Genomic DNA, 13,392 nt, shown 5'->3' with positions numbered 1-13,392 from the left:
TTTGGCGTGCGGGGGTCTTCGTCGTCTTCTCTTCCGTCGCCGAGTTGCCAGTCCTTTTGGGTACGGAGTAGTGGTCCGCTGCTTGAGAGTTGGTAAGCAATGAGAAGCAGATTTGGTCTTCCCGTGGTCGTATGTGAAGGTGTCGAGAAAAGCTTTCGGCGCTTCTTCAAGAGTCCGGGTTGAAATGCGCAAGTTCAACCGCGACGTGATGTTCGACTTTGGTACAGGCTATATCTGCTCCGGAGCGAGAGACAACCCGTCACGGTCGTGTTGGAGAATAGCTGCTCAGGTGACACTAGCAGTGACGATGCTGCTTGTCACTGAAGCACGGCTAGTCGCTGGTCTGCCTAGTAAGTATAACCTCGGACTTGATTCAACAGACCTCGTTTGGTACTTCATATCCTTCAAAGCATCAGTTGTTGGTGAAATAGTCGAGGCCAGGATTTCTCTTGTGCGCCATAGCCTCCCGCCCCCCTCTGCAGAACTCTTCCACCTTCCCGAGGGCACCTGGCGATCTGCAAGACACAACTCTTCAAAAGGTTCACGGTGCATCGGATGAAAAGCAGAACGGCCTGGCGCCGGCCGGGGAAGCGCAAGTAGCTCGCAAATCAGCGTGCCTGGACCGAGCCAGCCGAACGCCAGCGGCCGACCCCGGGCCCAGCCATGGAAAGAACCAACCCGGCGCCCTTTGTGGACGACCGCTGGATTGCCGATGGTGGATCGCCGATCGCCAATTCCCCTCTCGTGTCTGCTATGTGTTCGGATCAAAGGACGTTGACAAACGTGGGAGAGGCAGTGTGCGTGGATTTCTCAGATTGGGCCAGCGCCCGCCCATCTGGCAGGACCGCAGGACCGCAGGACCGCAAGCATCCCGCCCCGCTGTAAGGTATGGAAGTGCCTACTGCGGTAGTGTGCTCCACAGTGGGAAGCAAACCGTCAGTCCGGGTCACCTGCAGCATGCGCCTAAGCCTACCTTACCTTGAGACTTGGGGACATCATTTGCCTCTCGTCTGGTTGGTCCGTTTGGGAAAACCACCACCGGTCACTCCCGGAGAAGGGAGGCGCATCAGGAAGAGGCCGCAGGACCTTGCCGAGAATATTCCGGGGCTGCGGAACCGCCTTTTGCGTGGGGTGCTGGTGACACTGCATCCAGTGCTTCAGCAGCGGTCCCTTTCCCCCGCCATCTGCATCTGGCATCCAGTTCTGCGCCAAGTTGCCGATGACAGCTCCAGTCCACGTTCTCCGTCCTTGAGAAGCCTAGCCACTACGAATAGGCAGTTGGCATTTGGACTACGATGTCTCCGTCTATTGCTTTGCACTATGAAAGAAACGCAGACAGATAATGCAATGTTCTTATCGCCTCACTGGTGGGACCAAGCTTTGACGTACTGTTCGGCCACAAGTTGGGGGACTTTCGGCTCATCTACGGTTCACGACACCCGAGTTGTCGGCCCTTCGGCTCCGGCACGGATTCGGCCCCACTTCAACTTACATGACATGAACACTTCGGGACTCCGGCACACGACAACGAGTAAGTCATATCACTAAGAGTCAAGAATCAAGATCCAACTTTTCATTAATCATGCCGATCCTCACTATTTCTGTATTGTTCTTGCTTCGTATAAGCAAAGTCTCATTTCCTCTTTAATTGCCCTCTTTCTCTCCAACTTGCAACCTGCTTGCAGAAGTGTGACAGTGTCCATAGATGAGGGACAAGCAATGAGGTTTCCTTTGAATGTTCCAAACTACCAGGCGATATCATTTCGATCGATAACTTCGCGGTTCAGAAGTGTCACTGATACAATCTCTCAATTCATCGCATACACCCAGATCTACTTAGGGGTTCAGGCACCCACCCACCCGCACAATGATTGGAAATCATACACGAGGTAGATTATTATAGCAACTATATCTAAGTGTTCGAATCCTAAACACTGAACTGAAAAACCAGCCTCCATTTCCACCGCATATTCCCGATACTACGGTGTCTCCTCCATATGTACCATAAGCATATACAACCCCGAGTCCGTCATGAGGCTCAAATTCGTAACCCAAAACTCTGCCTGAATCTCATATTAAGGAGCGCATAGTAGGCGACCGGAGACTTCAAGATTAGCCCGCTCACGGTCAACGCAAACTCCCGAGGGCAGGGTAGCTGTTACACCACCAGCATCACCGCCACAACTATATCGATTTGGTACTACCCAAAATCTAGTAGTTGTTGGGGCAGCGAATCATCTGGTTGGAAGCGGTCACACGGCTACCGCATCCGTGGTAGCCCATGGAGTAGCACAGTCCGTGGGCGCTGGCACCGCCGGCATCCGTCGCGGTGTGGACGGCATGGACCTCGTAGGGAGTGACGGTGGGGGGCCTTGCAGGCTCTCTTGGAGTTGGCGTCGACGTACTGGGTCTATTTTCAAAGTTCACTTGTCAGCGCACAATTCCCCCATCTAAGCTGTGGGATATTCGGTGGTTGAAACGTACGACAATGACGCCCTTGTCGACGCTGAAATGGGGTCTTTCCCACAGGAAGCAGACGTTGATGGGGCCGCAGGTGCCGGCGTAGCTGATACCGGTGGTGACACTGTCGGGAGTGTGGCCGATGCTGAGGCCGAAAGTGCTGAGGAAGGTAGAGGCAGCCTTGGTCCAAGTGTTCTTTCCACCAAACTACAATACTTGGGTTAACCTTACAAAGCTTTCAATGAAGAGGGCAGAAGATCCTTGTGTGTGTACTAGGCTTTTCTTTCAAACATGGAGGGAAAAGGCTTACCATAGGAATATCAGCGGTACCTGAGATGGTGACGCCAGAGGTGTGGGTGACGGAGACGGTCTTGGTGATACCGCACTGGGGGTCCGAGACGTAGTGGTAGTATCCGTAGACGTTGTTGTTGAAGGACTGTCTCACGCCGCGGTAGACGTAGTTGGTGCAGCTGCTGGAGCATCGCAGCCTGTCGTCGTAGAAGCAAATGTCCGGGAAGGCTCTCTTGCTGACATGGCTGGCGGGGACGTGGATGTCCGCGTCAGGGTTGCTGGCGAGAGCGACCATGGAGGCTCTGCGGTGCAATGTTAGTGGGAAATTCCAGCTACCGTGAGGGATCCCATGATGAGCAGTAAAGGGGAGTCACGTACTGGTAAGCCTTGGCTTCGTCATCCGTGGGGACGAACCTGCCCTCCGAGTCGAAGTACTCGGGAAGGCTCATGTAGTGCTCCTTGAACTGCTCCGTGGTGAGGGCCGAGATGTTGAAGTCCTGGTAGGTCAACGTCTTGCCGTCGACCTGGACCTGCTTGTCCATCATGGGGAGTCCCTCGTAGAGGGCCGAGTCGGGCGTCCATTTGTTGTAGTCAAAGGCCTCCTCGGGCTTGTAGGTCGGCAGGTCGGCCGCGTCCCTCTCGAGCAGGGATGACATGCCCTCTAGGGACTACGCCGACGAGTCCACGCGGGCGACGACGCCACCGTGCACCTGGCTGAGGGCCAACGCCAGAGAGAGTAGACTAAGCATGTTTAGAAGCTTAAAGATTGTTCCTTTGGAGAGAAAAAGAAAGTATGGCTTGAAAGGATTGTGCTTGGTCTGTGAGGACTGAAAATATGCGGAGAGAGCGAATCGGAGTGAGCGATGCTTGGCAGAAAAGCTTGTCGTTAAGCATGAAGCTCTGTCGTTTATTATATCTTTTTTCCCCCTCGAGCTTCAGTCCCCCTCCATCATCGTGGACCCCCACAACTCTTCAACCTCCTCGTTTATCGATCCCACTTCGCCCGCCTTCTCTCGCTCTAGGAACTTGCCTGCCGCCAAATTATGAGTCTGTCCAAGGACTCCAGATAACGAAGATTAACGAGTATCCTCACATGAGTTGCTCTGACTCGGAATTGAGTTTGTATTTTTTGCTGCTAGCAAGCTGCACAGCTGACCTTGTTGAAATGAGGATTTGAGGATCGCAGAAGCACCTACCAGCTTTGAACCGGCGGTCTATTTCCCGCGAGCATGTTTGGAGTTCCTAGAAGCTCAGACAGAAGCTCAGACGACTTCGTATAATTACGATATTTGCCCAAACACCGACTCGCACATATCAACTTATCATGCTGAGCCTGAGCTTCTAGTCTAGAAAACCATCAAACTTCACCAGGGTCTTGGCAAGTGTATTCCGATCTGTACCTGTTCTGGAGTTGACTCTGCTCGAGGTTGCTCCAGCTTGCTCGATTCAGACTTATCAAGAGACGGTTAAGTTTCAACGAGAAATAATATCAGCACGTAAAGTGCATCAATATCGAACATAGACTAGACTAAGTCGCGGAGATTATGTGAGATAATGACATTCCCCGAGATGTGGTGTCTTGAAGCTGTCACCCAATCGCTGGATCGTGGATTTCCAAGCCGAGCCCAAATCATTTTTGAGATATTTACTCACGGGGCCGGATCTCGCCAAGACAGCCCCAAGTGCCAACATCACCACCTCTGTTCAATCACATACTTTTTTGACTTACACTCTTTAGTCAACAACTACCTTTTCTCTCTCACTCTCACACAAAATGGTTTCCCTGTCTCTTCTCGCACCTTCCAAGGTCGCCTCGGCGCTGGTCCTCGTCCTCGGACTGGCTGACATCTGCAATGCGGCGGTCCAGTGCGACATCATCACCAGCTCAAACTGAGGCAAGGCCAAGTACCACATGGGCCACAAGCTGCCCACCAACGTCGGCGGGACATACTACGTGGACGGCTTCCACGGCGGTGTCATGAACGCAAAGTTCCAGTCCATGACCAACTCCGTCCCTGGGTGAGTCTCCCATTGTCTCAGCGGAGCGAAGTGTGCTTTACTGACTTGGCGAACCAGCAACTCTCAATACGTCGACCTGACGTACAACTTCAACCTTGGCAACTTTGACCAGGCCTACTGGATTCTTCTCCCCACGTCCTTTGGCGGCGCCAACGAGTGCTTCGCGGTCTATAAGAACTGCGATGTCACAATCAGGTTCTGGGACAAGAAAGACCCGTTGCCCAACTGGTACACCCTGGCATAAATCAACCCGGGTAGAAGTTGATTTGCTTGAATCTGTTGCTTCGAAGCCATCGCCGTCGTTCAACTTTGGACGAAGAAGGCGGTTGCATTGGAAGTGGGCTAGCCTGGCTTTTGTCGATCTAGGTGACTTTGGGGTGGAGAGGAGGCTCACGTAGGGCTGCTGTAGTATACTGCGACAACGTAAATAATAATACCACAATGTGCATAATAAGTCAAAGACTCAAAGTCCCTGGACATGAAGTGAGAGTGTGATGCTTGACGACCCCAATGACCCAAGCCAGTAGGCCTCCAGATGGAACCTCCAAAGACGCACAGCTATCACGTCATGCATCTCACCGTGACGCGTACGTAATAGCAACTTCGTCGGCGGGCGTTGGTTTGTGGAGTTTGTGTTGAGGTATTAGGTATTAGTGAAGAGATTTAGTTTGATCACATCAATATTGTCCGGTCTTGACCCCAAAGAAAGGCAGAAAAGGCATATCGCAAGGCGCATGGCGCAACAGACACACGGCGGCCCAGCATTCTGAGATGTGAAAATGTAAAAAAGAAAGCTTCGTGTGCGTGTTCAGTGGGCTTCGTCTAAGGTCTGAGGGGGTTAAGCTTATGGCGAAGCAAAAAAAAGTGACCAGACTGTGGACCACACCACACCGACTCCAGACGAACTGCGCGTGGCAGTGGCATGGCATTGACTTTTGGTTCGTGCCCGCCCGGCGCCCACTGCCCCGTGCCTCTTGCTTTGTGCCCGGTGCCGTTTCTGCCGCCCGCCCGCCGGCAAGACTGAGAGAGAGCACAAAGGTTTTCTACATCTGACGAAAGAAGAAGTTGGCGTGGGAAGCTTTTCGAGGAGGCTGATTGCGGGGTCCACTTGGTTCGGGGAGTCGCTCAAAGAGCCGGGAATTAGGCACGAGGTTGAAGTATCTCCACTCCGTGACAATCACGTTCGAGGTTGCCCGTTGCCCCAGCGTGCCTGCCCGTATGGGTCCGTATTCCACCGTATCTGTCAGTTCGTCCAATCTTAGGGAAACAAGTACGGAATACGGATCGGCACCAGGGATGCTCCGATTAAACGGGCTCACACTCAGCGCAACAAGCATTTGCCAACATGGAGCCATCCGGTCGCCAAGTATCTGATGCCACCTCGTGTGGGCTATCAAAAGCAGACTCACGGTGAATGTTTTTTTTCTTTTCTTTTTCTTTTTTCCGAGATGCACTCAACGCTATCACAAAGAGGAAATCGATTCGACGCTTGCTGAGATTCAGAACTCTGCGTCGTGGCTTTCTCGTGCCGGATTCCGAATGACGACGATGCGAGGTGCATAAGACCTTTTGGTGCTGACAGGCGCAGTCCTTTCAGGGTTGTTTTCTTTTTCTCTTAAACTCTTTTGGGAAGTCGATTCGAGCGGCACGGTGGTTATCCATCCGACCGCGCGGATAAGTCGTCAAGCTCTATTCGTACCTAACGCAAGGGAATGGCTGAGGAGGACATCCTGCAGTTGTCTCGCTGTTCCCTCATGCAACGTAAATGTGACTAGTCGCGATTTGGTTGAATGCACGAGCTGAAGGCGTCGTGGGGCTCTGATGAGGTGGGAAGAAGTAGCCATTCGTAAGATTGATCCAGAGGAGATCCAGAGGATTGGAACCATCTCCACATCCCCCTCGCAGGCTCGCACTCGCCTAATTCTTGGCTTTTCCCTCTTGTGGATACGTGCATGTTGTAATCCATCTTATCGATTGGCCAAATCCCATCGATAGGGCTGCCTTGGGCCCTTGGCCTGCCTTGGCCCGTCTTGGGAAGAGCTTGTCCTCTCCTCCCGCCATGCCGCGCGCTGCCATCTTCCAACGACGCCCGGCAACAGCTTACCTTAGTCGTTAAGGTAGGCAGTCTTAATGGTCCCTTAATCCTTAGTCTCATGTGTGTACAACGGGAACGAGGAGCCACACCCATTCCACCAGTATGATCGCAAAGGCGCCAATCATCGACTACCGTACGTGCTTAGATAGTCGTCGTCGTCGTCGTTGTCTTCCAAGGGCTGTGCATTATGACGTCTACCGGTTTCCGTCTCCTGCGGGTGGTGATGTGTGGGCCATGAAGCCCTTCCATCGTCTATCTCCGTGCTTCTGCTGCGAATGAGGGAACATCTCGGCGAGCGCTTCGACGAGATCCACCGGCTGCCTCCATCAATGTCTGCATTCGCACTCGTCTAAACCAATTGAGTGCTCGTCTTACCGGGCCTCCCCGGAAGTCCATTCCGTTCTGGCTGTTCTGTATACGCCCCTGTCTCAGGCTGAACTACCGATCATGTATCTGGATATCAAGTATACCATCGTTGGTGAGGATTTATATGACCCCTTGGCCCCCTTGGCCCCCTTGGCCCCCTTGGATCGAGTTCAAAAATAGAGTCGACATTCAATCAATCATTTCGTTCCTACCCCAGGCCCATCAAGTTTCCAGTCTACCAGAGGCCCACACAGCCAGAACAGAATCACCTACTTAGACAAGCAGCACCAGACAGCAACCCTTTAATCGGAAGAGACGTCAAGAATCCATCCTACCCCTCAAAGGCAACTTCGACATGGTCTTCCTCTACTTTGGGAAGAAGGCTTACCGGGCCATGAAAGGCTCGGGCAAGACGCAAACAACACCAGCCACAAAGCCAGAAGGGACAGGAGCACCAGCAAGCGATGGGACGAGTTATCAAGACAAGAACGGCCAAACGCCATTGGAAAGAACTTCAAGCACGCCGACTTGTAGTCACCAATTCAATTCGACCTCTGGACCCTGCCCTACATGCAAGTCTGAGCGCAAGGCACAGCTACAGTACAGAGTCAAGCTCTTTGCTGGCCTCGTTCTCCCCTTTGTAGTCCAAGCCTTGGACGTGACAATTGTACGTCTCTCTTGAGCCCCTCGAGATGCAACGCAGCTGACGAAATCTACAAGGTCGCAAGTGCCTTGCCCTGGATTGCAGCCGACTTCCGTAAGCCTCCCTCTCCTATAGAGTCCCATCTCTCCCACATCTTGTATCTAACAACCAACGCAGACGAGACTCGCCAGCTCAACTGGATCATCGCAGCCTTCAACCTCACATCGGCCGCCTTCATCCCCTTCTGGGGCCAGGTCGCCGACATCTTTGGACGCCACGTACCGATACAGACCTGTTTGGTGCTGATGCTCATCGGCAGCGCGCTATGCACCGGCGCACCGACGGATGCCTTCCCCGTTCTCCTGCTCGGCCGCGGCTTCCAAGGCTTGGCATGTGCTGGCCTCAACGTCCTCGTACGCATCGTCATCGCCGACAAGGTGACCCTGCGCGAGAACGCCAAGAACTGGTCAATCTTCTCCTTCTTGGGAGGTGTCTTGGGATGGGGACTGGGTCCTGTATTGGGAGGTAAGCCAGGCTAAGAACCATATCATCATCGATTTATAAGACTAATGGATTGTCAGGATACATCACGAGCGGTTCTTCCTGGAGATGGTGCTTCGGCATTAACCTGCCCATCGCCTTCGTCAGCATCTTCGTCCTCTACTTTGTCCTTCGTTCTGAACTCCTCGGACCGCAACCCATTCCCCAGCTCGACGAGACAACCGAAACGGGCCGCCGCACAACATTCAAAAAGCGTCTCCAGACAATCGACGTCGGAGGCCAGCTCCTCTTCCTCTTTGGCTTCGGTCTTATCGTCCTCGGCTTGACCTGGGCCGGCGCCACATACTCGTGGAGTAGCCCCGCCGTTCTCGTGACACTTATCCTGGGTGTCGTTATCAGCATCCTTTTCGTCGTCTGGGAGTACCACATGCCCCCAGGCAAGGCCCTGGCCCGCCGCTTCCCGTGGCAAAAGGCCATGATCCCCTGGGAGTTGGTCCGCAATAGGGATATTGGCCTCTTGTTCTACACCTCTTTCGCGACGGGTATGGCCATGTACTCTGTGCTGTACTTTTGCAACATCTACTTTACAATGGTGAAGCTTTGGTCGGCGGATCAGTCTGGCGTGCAGCTGCTGTACTTTACCCCGGGCTTGGCAGGTGAGTTCTCTCTTCCCTGCATCATTCGTGAGGCCGAGAGTTTTGCTGACGAGTGAACTCTGCAGTTGGTGTCTACGCCTCGGCTTTCATGTGCAACGGCTGGCCGCGTAAGACGTTCCCCCCAATCTTCCTCGGATCGATTCTAGAGATGCTCGGCATCGGCTTGCTGGCGTGGGCACTCTGGACAGAACACCTCCCTACCGTATATGGGATGATGGCTCTCACCGGCGTCGGAACCGGTCTCCGTATCATGCCCGGTAAGAACTCTTCCCACACATGCTGTGATTTTGGGCAGTGAGACTAATCCTCGGTCCAGTCCCTCTCCACGGCGTCGGCTACTTCCCCAAGAAGATCGCAGCCGTCATTTCTCTCATGGCAGTCGCATACCCCTTTGGCGGAACGTTGGGCCTGACCATCATGACGACCGTGTTCAACAACGCCTCGGGCATCAGCGAGGACTCACCCCTGAGAGACTTTGAGGCCCTTAGCCGCCTGCCCGCCGCCACGCAGCAGCAGGTCACCCACGACGCCAAGATGGGTGTCGTCTGGGCATTTGTTGCCATCTGTCCCTTCATGGTCCTTGTAAGTCATACCTCTAGGAGCAAGCTTCGGTCCGCCATCAAGCTAACTCGATGTCTCTTAGTGCACGGTATCGGCCTCGTTCCTTGGCAACGTCTACATCAGCAAAGTCGAGGAGGGCGAGAATGAGAGGCAGAACGAGATCTACGAGGGCGTCTACTTGATTAGCTATTTCCGCAAGCGAGGCACCGCCAAGAATGTAAGGAGAGAGCATCTGTCGGGCGGAGAATCGAATTTGGAGTAGGTTGAGGGTGATTTGCGCGGGCTAAGTGAAGGGACTTTTTCTTAACTATTTCTTTTGTTTTCTCAGGTTACAGGAGTTGATTATCTCTTCTAGGCGTAGTGATATTTGACAGGATAGCGTTGCTGCATCAATTCAGTGGTCTCTCTAGTTATTTCTTTTTCAATAGGCTGATTTCAAATGAAACAAGATTAAACAAATAGAGAATCACAGAAGTGTTGGAATGATACGCAGAGTTAAGATTCGTACCATGACACTGGGTAGTCATCGTCTCTGTGAATAAAGTCTACTCACTATATTCCACATCAATACCATTGACAAACTTGACGTCGGCCAATGGCGAAGAGAAACAAGGAAAAGCCAACCAACCCTTCCTTTCATAAGAAAAAGAAAGAAAAAATCCTGGATCCGTCAAGTCTGGGTGCGGCGAATATCACTGTGATTCGCTGCGCAACGCCGAGGCGAGGTGGCCAAGTTGTCCCGATTAGGAAAGTGGGCTGTGTGTTTTGTGGTGCGGTTGCGAAGCTCCGGCGGCCGGACCCTCCTCGCAACCTCACCTCATCACACGTCCGAATCGCTTCTCACCGTCTTTATGAGAGAAGGGTGCTTCAAATTCAGCATTGGACGCTCAACCATGAGACAGACTGCCTGAAAGCTCATTTCCTTCATTCACAGATCCCACTAGAGAGGGCCAGCTCATCCCGCCAACTCCTTATCTCACTGCCTCAAGTCGACATTCATCGAGGCGCACCTACACACATCAACCCAGATCTCTCTCTCTCTCTCTCTCTCTCTCATCCCCCCTCATCTCAAACAATGGACATCAATAAAGCTCCCGTACCAGACACCACATCCAGCCCGCCTCCCCCCTTACAGGACGAAGAAGCCCATCTGAAAGCGCGCACCTCGGACTCCAAATTCTGGCTCGACTTCTCCCTCTTCGACGACGGCCTCGACGCCCGGCGCGCAGAGTCCCTCACAACCCTCTCGCACTTCCACCGCTTCCCGGACCTGCCACCAGAGATCCGCCTCAAGATATGGTCCTACCTCATCGCTCCCCGCGTCGTGACGGCCTGCTGCTTCGAGCGCGACGCGAGGCTGCCCGCCCGGCGTGAGGCGTTTGCGAAGCGCTCTCTCGCCGCACCACGTGTCCCGTCCTTCTCTTCTTCCTCTTCTTCCGCCACCAAAGCATCAGCAAGTAGCCCAAAAATAGAAGGAGGAGAAAATGAAGAAGCAGAGACAAAGACCGCAGACGAGTATGAGAAACTCGTCTTCAACCCAGCATGCCCCCTCATCCTCCTCATCAGCCGCGAATCCCGCGCCCTCGGCCTACAACACTACGAACTCGCCTTCGGCTGGCGCATTTCGGCCCTCCTCTCCGACACCCCCATCGCCCGCCCCCCGCGCGTCTGGTTCAACTTCCGCCTTGACGCCCTCTACCTCGTCGGCGAGCTCGAGGCCTACGACCAGTACGGCTTCAACAGCCCCATGGTGTACTTTCTACGCAAAGAGGACACGAGGCGCGTGCGGCACGTCGCCTGCGCGTTTGAGGAGCTGCATTACCCCGAGCAGGAGTCGGATCAGATCTTTGGGTGTCTGTGGCACGTTGTCGATCGGTTCGCGGGCGCGAAGCGGTTGATGGTTGCTGTTACGCCCGGGGACGAGGAAGGGATGAAGGGGTGTCTTATGTTGAGTCCGGATAATATTATGCAAAAGATTTGGAACGGGTGGATTTTGGGGACGACGGTTACGAGTTCTAGTTTGGCGGATACGCAGATTTTGATGGTGCGGGAGGGCGATTTGGCGGATGTGATGGCGTGTCATGCTGAGGAGGATGAGGAGAAGAGTGGCAAGATGTCTGTTGCGGGAGTGGGCACCTAGGAGGAGCTCACTGGCATGGACGACGCTGACACTCACAAAAACTTTTGCTATTTCTGCATTGGACGGAGTTTGGATTTTTGGTGATTATGGGTGGGATTTCCTTCTGAGATTGATGATACAGCTGTTGTACATATGAATAGAGGAGAGGGTTGCTAGCTGTGCCGCCCGCCTAATGATGAAATTGGTATGTTCCCAAACATCCAAAACGCCGTTTCCGTTGCGCCATTCGTCCGACTATCTACAACACTACCGTTCTGTGAAGCGACCTTTCGTGCAGTGATGAAAGATGCAGCCTCACTGCTTGCCCTTGTCGAGACCCTCAAACGCAGGGCTGGGATTCTCTCCCTGCCTCCGCATCCCGCCAAGGAGCCAATCCGTCAGCCCGACGACCTTGGCACCGACGCCCTTCTCCCAGTCACCGCCCTCTTGCACCGTTTCGATCGTATGGCTCAATATCCTGCCCTCGGCATCAAACTGGAACACGAAGAGCCCCGTAAACGCCTTATCCCCGCCGTCTTCCGTCTTCGCGCCCCCTCCTTCCGACGTCGCAGCGCCAGACGAAGGAGATCCCGCCGCACCGCCGACCCCTCCGCCATTCTTCTTGCCAGACGCGCACCACCTGACGACCAGCTGTTCCGGCACAGCGCCAGGATGCAACGGCGCAAAGTGGAGGGGCTGCTTCGTCACGCGCTCCGAGACGATGGACAAGCGGACGTTCCCGACCAGCGGCATGCGGTTCCAGGCAATGGGCGAGGTCCAGAGGGCGGCGGTGTAGGCGACGCGGCCGGAGACGGTCGGGAGGTGCGGGTGCGTTGTCGGGAAGAGGTGGAGCGAGATGTTGGGGGCGAGGATCTCTTGCGGGAGCGGGGCTTGGAGGACCCGAGGTAGGTGGTCTTGGAGGATGCGAAGGGCTATTCATTCGGAAGCTGTTAGTCCTAGTTGCGCAAGACGTATTGAAGAGTTTCGTTTCCGCTGGAAGGATACTACACGTACTTTTTCCTAAATTTGCATTGTTCTCGTCGCCTGGCTTCTTGCCGGGCCTGCCGCCGGTGGTGGAGAGGGTTGCGTTGGAAGGGTTGAAGTAGCGGTTCTGCGGCTCGACGTGCTTCGTTCTCGCATGCGCCAGGACGGACGGCGGGGGAGGAATTATCGTCTTTGTCGTCGTGGTAGTACTAGACGCAGCAGCTACGGCGACAGAAGCTACTGTTGCATTCACAGCGGTGGCGCTGGACCACAGCTGCGAGGTCAACGGCGACGTCGTAGCGGCCCGTAAGCCGGGTGAGGTAGCGAGGCGCAAGGTGGCCATGGGTACTAGAGAGCGGCAGTCATAGATTAGAGGATGTCACGCAGAGAAACAGAAAGCCTTGCACCGCTGGAAGTAGTAGGGAAGAAGAAAAGCAGACAACGATGAAGGTGGGAAAAGATGATGTCAGGAACAAGCGCGCTGCGGAGGAAGTGACGGATCAGAATTCGCAGGGGTGAAGCTCTAGCTTCGGAAATCCCATGGCTCAGGTACCTCAAGCCGGGGGTGCGGAGAAGGACCCGCACGCCCGGATTGGTCCCCACTTTGACATCGGCCCGGAGGCAACCACGTATGACTGCCATTGAAGATACATGGCACTTGACAAGCTTGGTAAGGTATGTCAAGAGTGCGGTGCCC

The 13,392-nt window shown here is 54.2% G+C and overlaps 5 protein-coding genes across 5 annotated transcripts; 3 read left to right on the top strand and 2 right to left on the bottom strand.

The window, feature by feature from the left end:
• Positions 1-2,211: 2,211 nt before the first annotated feature.
• BDP81DRAFT_447323 (uncharacterized protein) lies at positions 2,212-3,407 on the bottom strand (the record flags this gene model as incomplete). The annotated part of the gene is made up of 5 exons (XM_060592170.1): positions 2,212-2,371; positions 2,406-2,410; positions 2,485-2,667; positions 2,771-3,053; positions 3,130-3,407. The coding sequence occupies 5 exons, from the start codon at positions 3,405-3,407 to the stop codon at positions 2,212-2,214; spliced, it is 909 nt and encodes a 302-aa protein (XP_060448290.1).
• Positions 3,408-4,525: 1,118 nt separating this feature from the next.
• On the top strand, positions 4,526-5,216 carry BDP81DRAFT_404379 (uncharacterized protein; the record flags this gene model as incomplete). The annotated part of the gene is made up of 3 exons (XM_060588906.1): positions 4,526-4,612; positions 4,652-4,770; positions 4,828-5,216. The coding sequence occupies 3 exons, from the start codon at positions 4,526-4,528 to the stop codon at positions 5,012-5,014; spliced, it is 393 nt and encodes a 130-aa protein (XP_060448289.1). The 3' UTR covers positions 5,015-5,216.
• Positions 5,217-7,586: 2,370 nt separating this feature from the next.
• On the top strand, positions 7,587-9,854 carry BDP81DRAFT_314029 (major facilitator superfamily transporter; the record flags this gene model as incomplete). Its single annotated transcript, XM_060583953.1, has 7 exons — positions 7,587-7,898; positions 7,952-7,988; positions 8,052-8,399; positions 8,456-9,031; positions 9,097-9,288; positions 9,348-9,613; positions 9,675-9,854. The coding sequence occupies 7 exons, from the start codon at positions 7,587-7,589 to the stop codon at positions 9,852-9,854; spliced, it is 1,911 nt and encodes a 636-aa protein (XP_060448288.1).
• An 813-nt stretch (positions 9,855-10,667) lies between these two features.
• Positions 10,668-11,732, top strand: BDP81DRAFT_459084 (uncharacterized protein; the record flags this gene model as incomplete). The annotated part of the gene is made up of 2 exons (XM_060593499.1): positions 10,668-11,049; positions 11,104-11,732. The coding sequence occupies 2 exons, from the start codon at positions 10,668-10,670 to the stop codon at positions 11,730-11,732; spliced, it is 1,011 nt and encodes a 336-aa protein (XP_060448287.1).
• A 147-nt stretch (positions 11,733-11,879) lies between these two features.
• Positions 11,880-13,173, bottom strand: BDP81DRAFT_181542 (uncharacterized protein). The gene is made up of 2 exons (XM_060582290.1): positions 12,726-13,173; positions 11,880-12,643 (listed from the first exon to the last, which is right to left on the bottom strand). The coding sequence occupies exons 1-2, from the start codon at positions 13,036-13,038 to the stop codon at positions 12,027-12,029; spliced, it is 930 nt and encodes a 309-aa protein (XP_060448286.1). The 5' UTR covers positions 13,039-13,173; the 3' UTR covers positions 11,880-12,026.
• Between the last annotated feature and the right edge of the window lie 219 nt (positions 13,174-13,392).

Source organism: Colletotrichum phormii (assembly GCF_030913505.1).
Source record: "Colletotrichum phormii strain CBS 102054 chromosome Unknown BDP81scaffold_5, whole genome shotgun sequence".
Taxonomy (NCBI): Eukaryota; Fungi; Ascomycota; class Sordariomycetes; order Glomerellales; family Glomerellaceae; genus Colletotrichum; species Colletotrichum phormii.
The sequence above is the reverse complement of the archived record's forward strand: the minus strand, read 5'-3'. Positions and strand labels throughout refer to the sequence as shown.

Coding starts and splice junctions, on each gene's coding strand:
- BDP81DRAFT_181542 (XM_060582290.1), bottom strand. CDS start 13,038: ATGGCCACCTTGCGCCTCGCTACCTCACCCGGCTTACGGGCCGCTACG. Junction 12,644..12,725: donor CAATGCAAATTTAGGAAAAA/GTACGTGTAGTA, acceptor CCGAATGAATAG/CCCTTCGCATCCTCCAAGAC.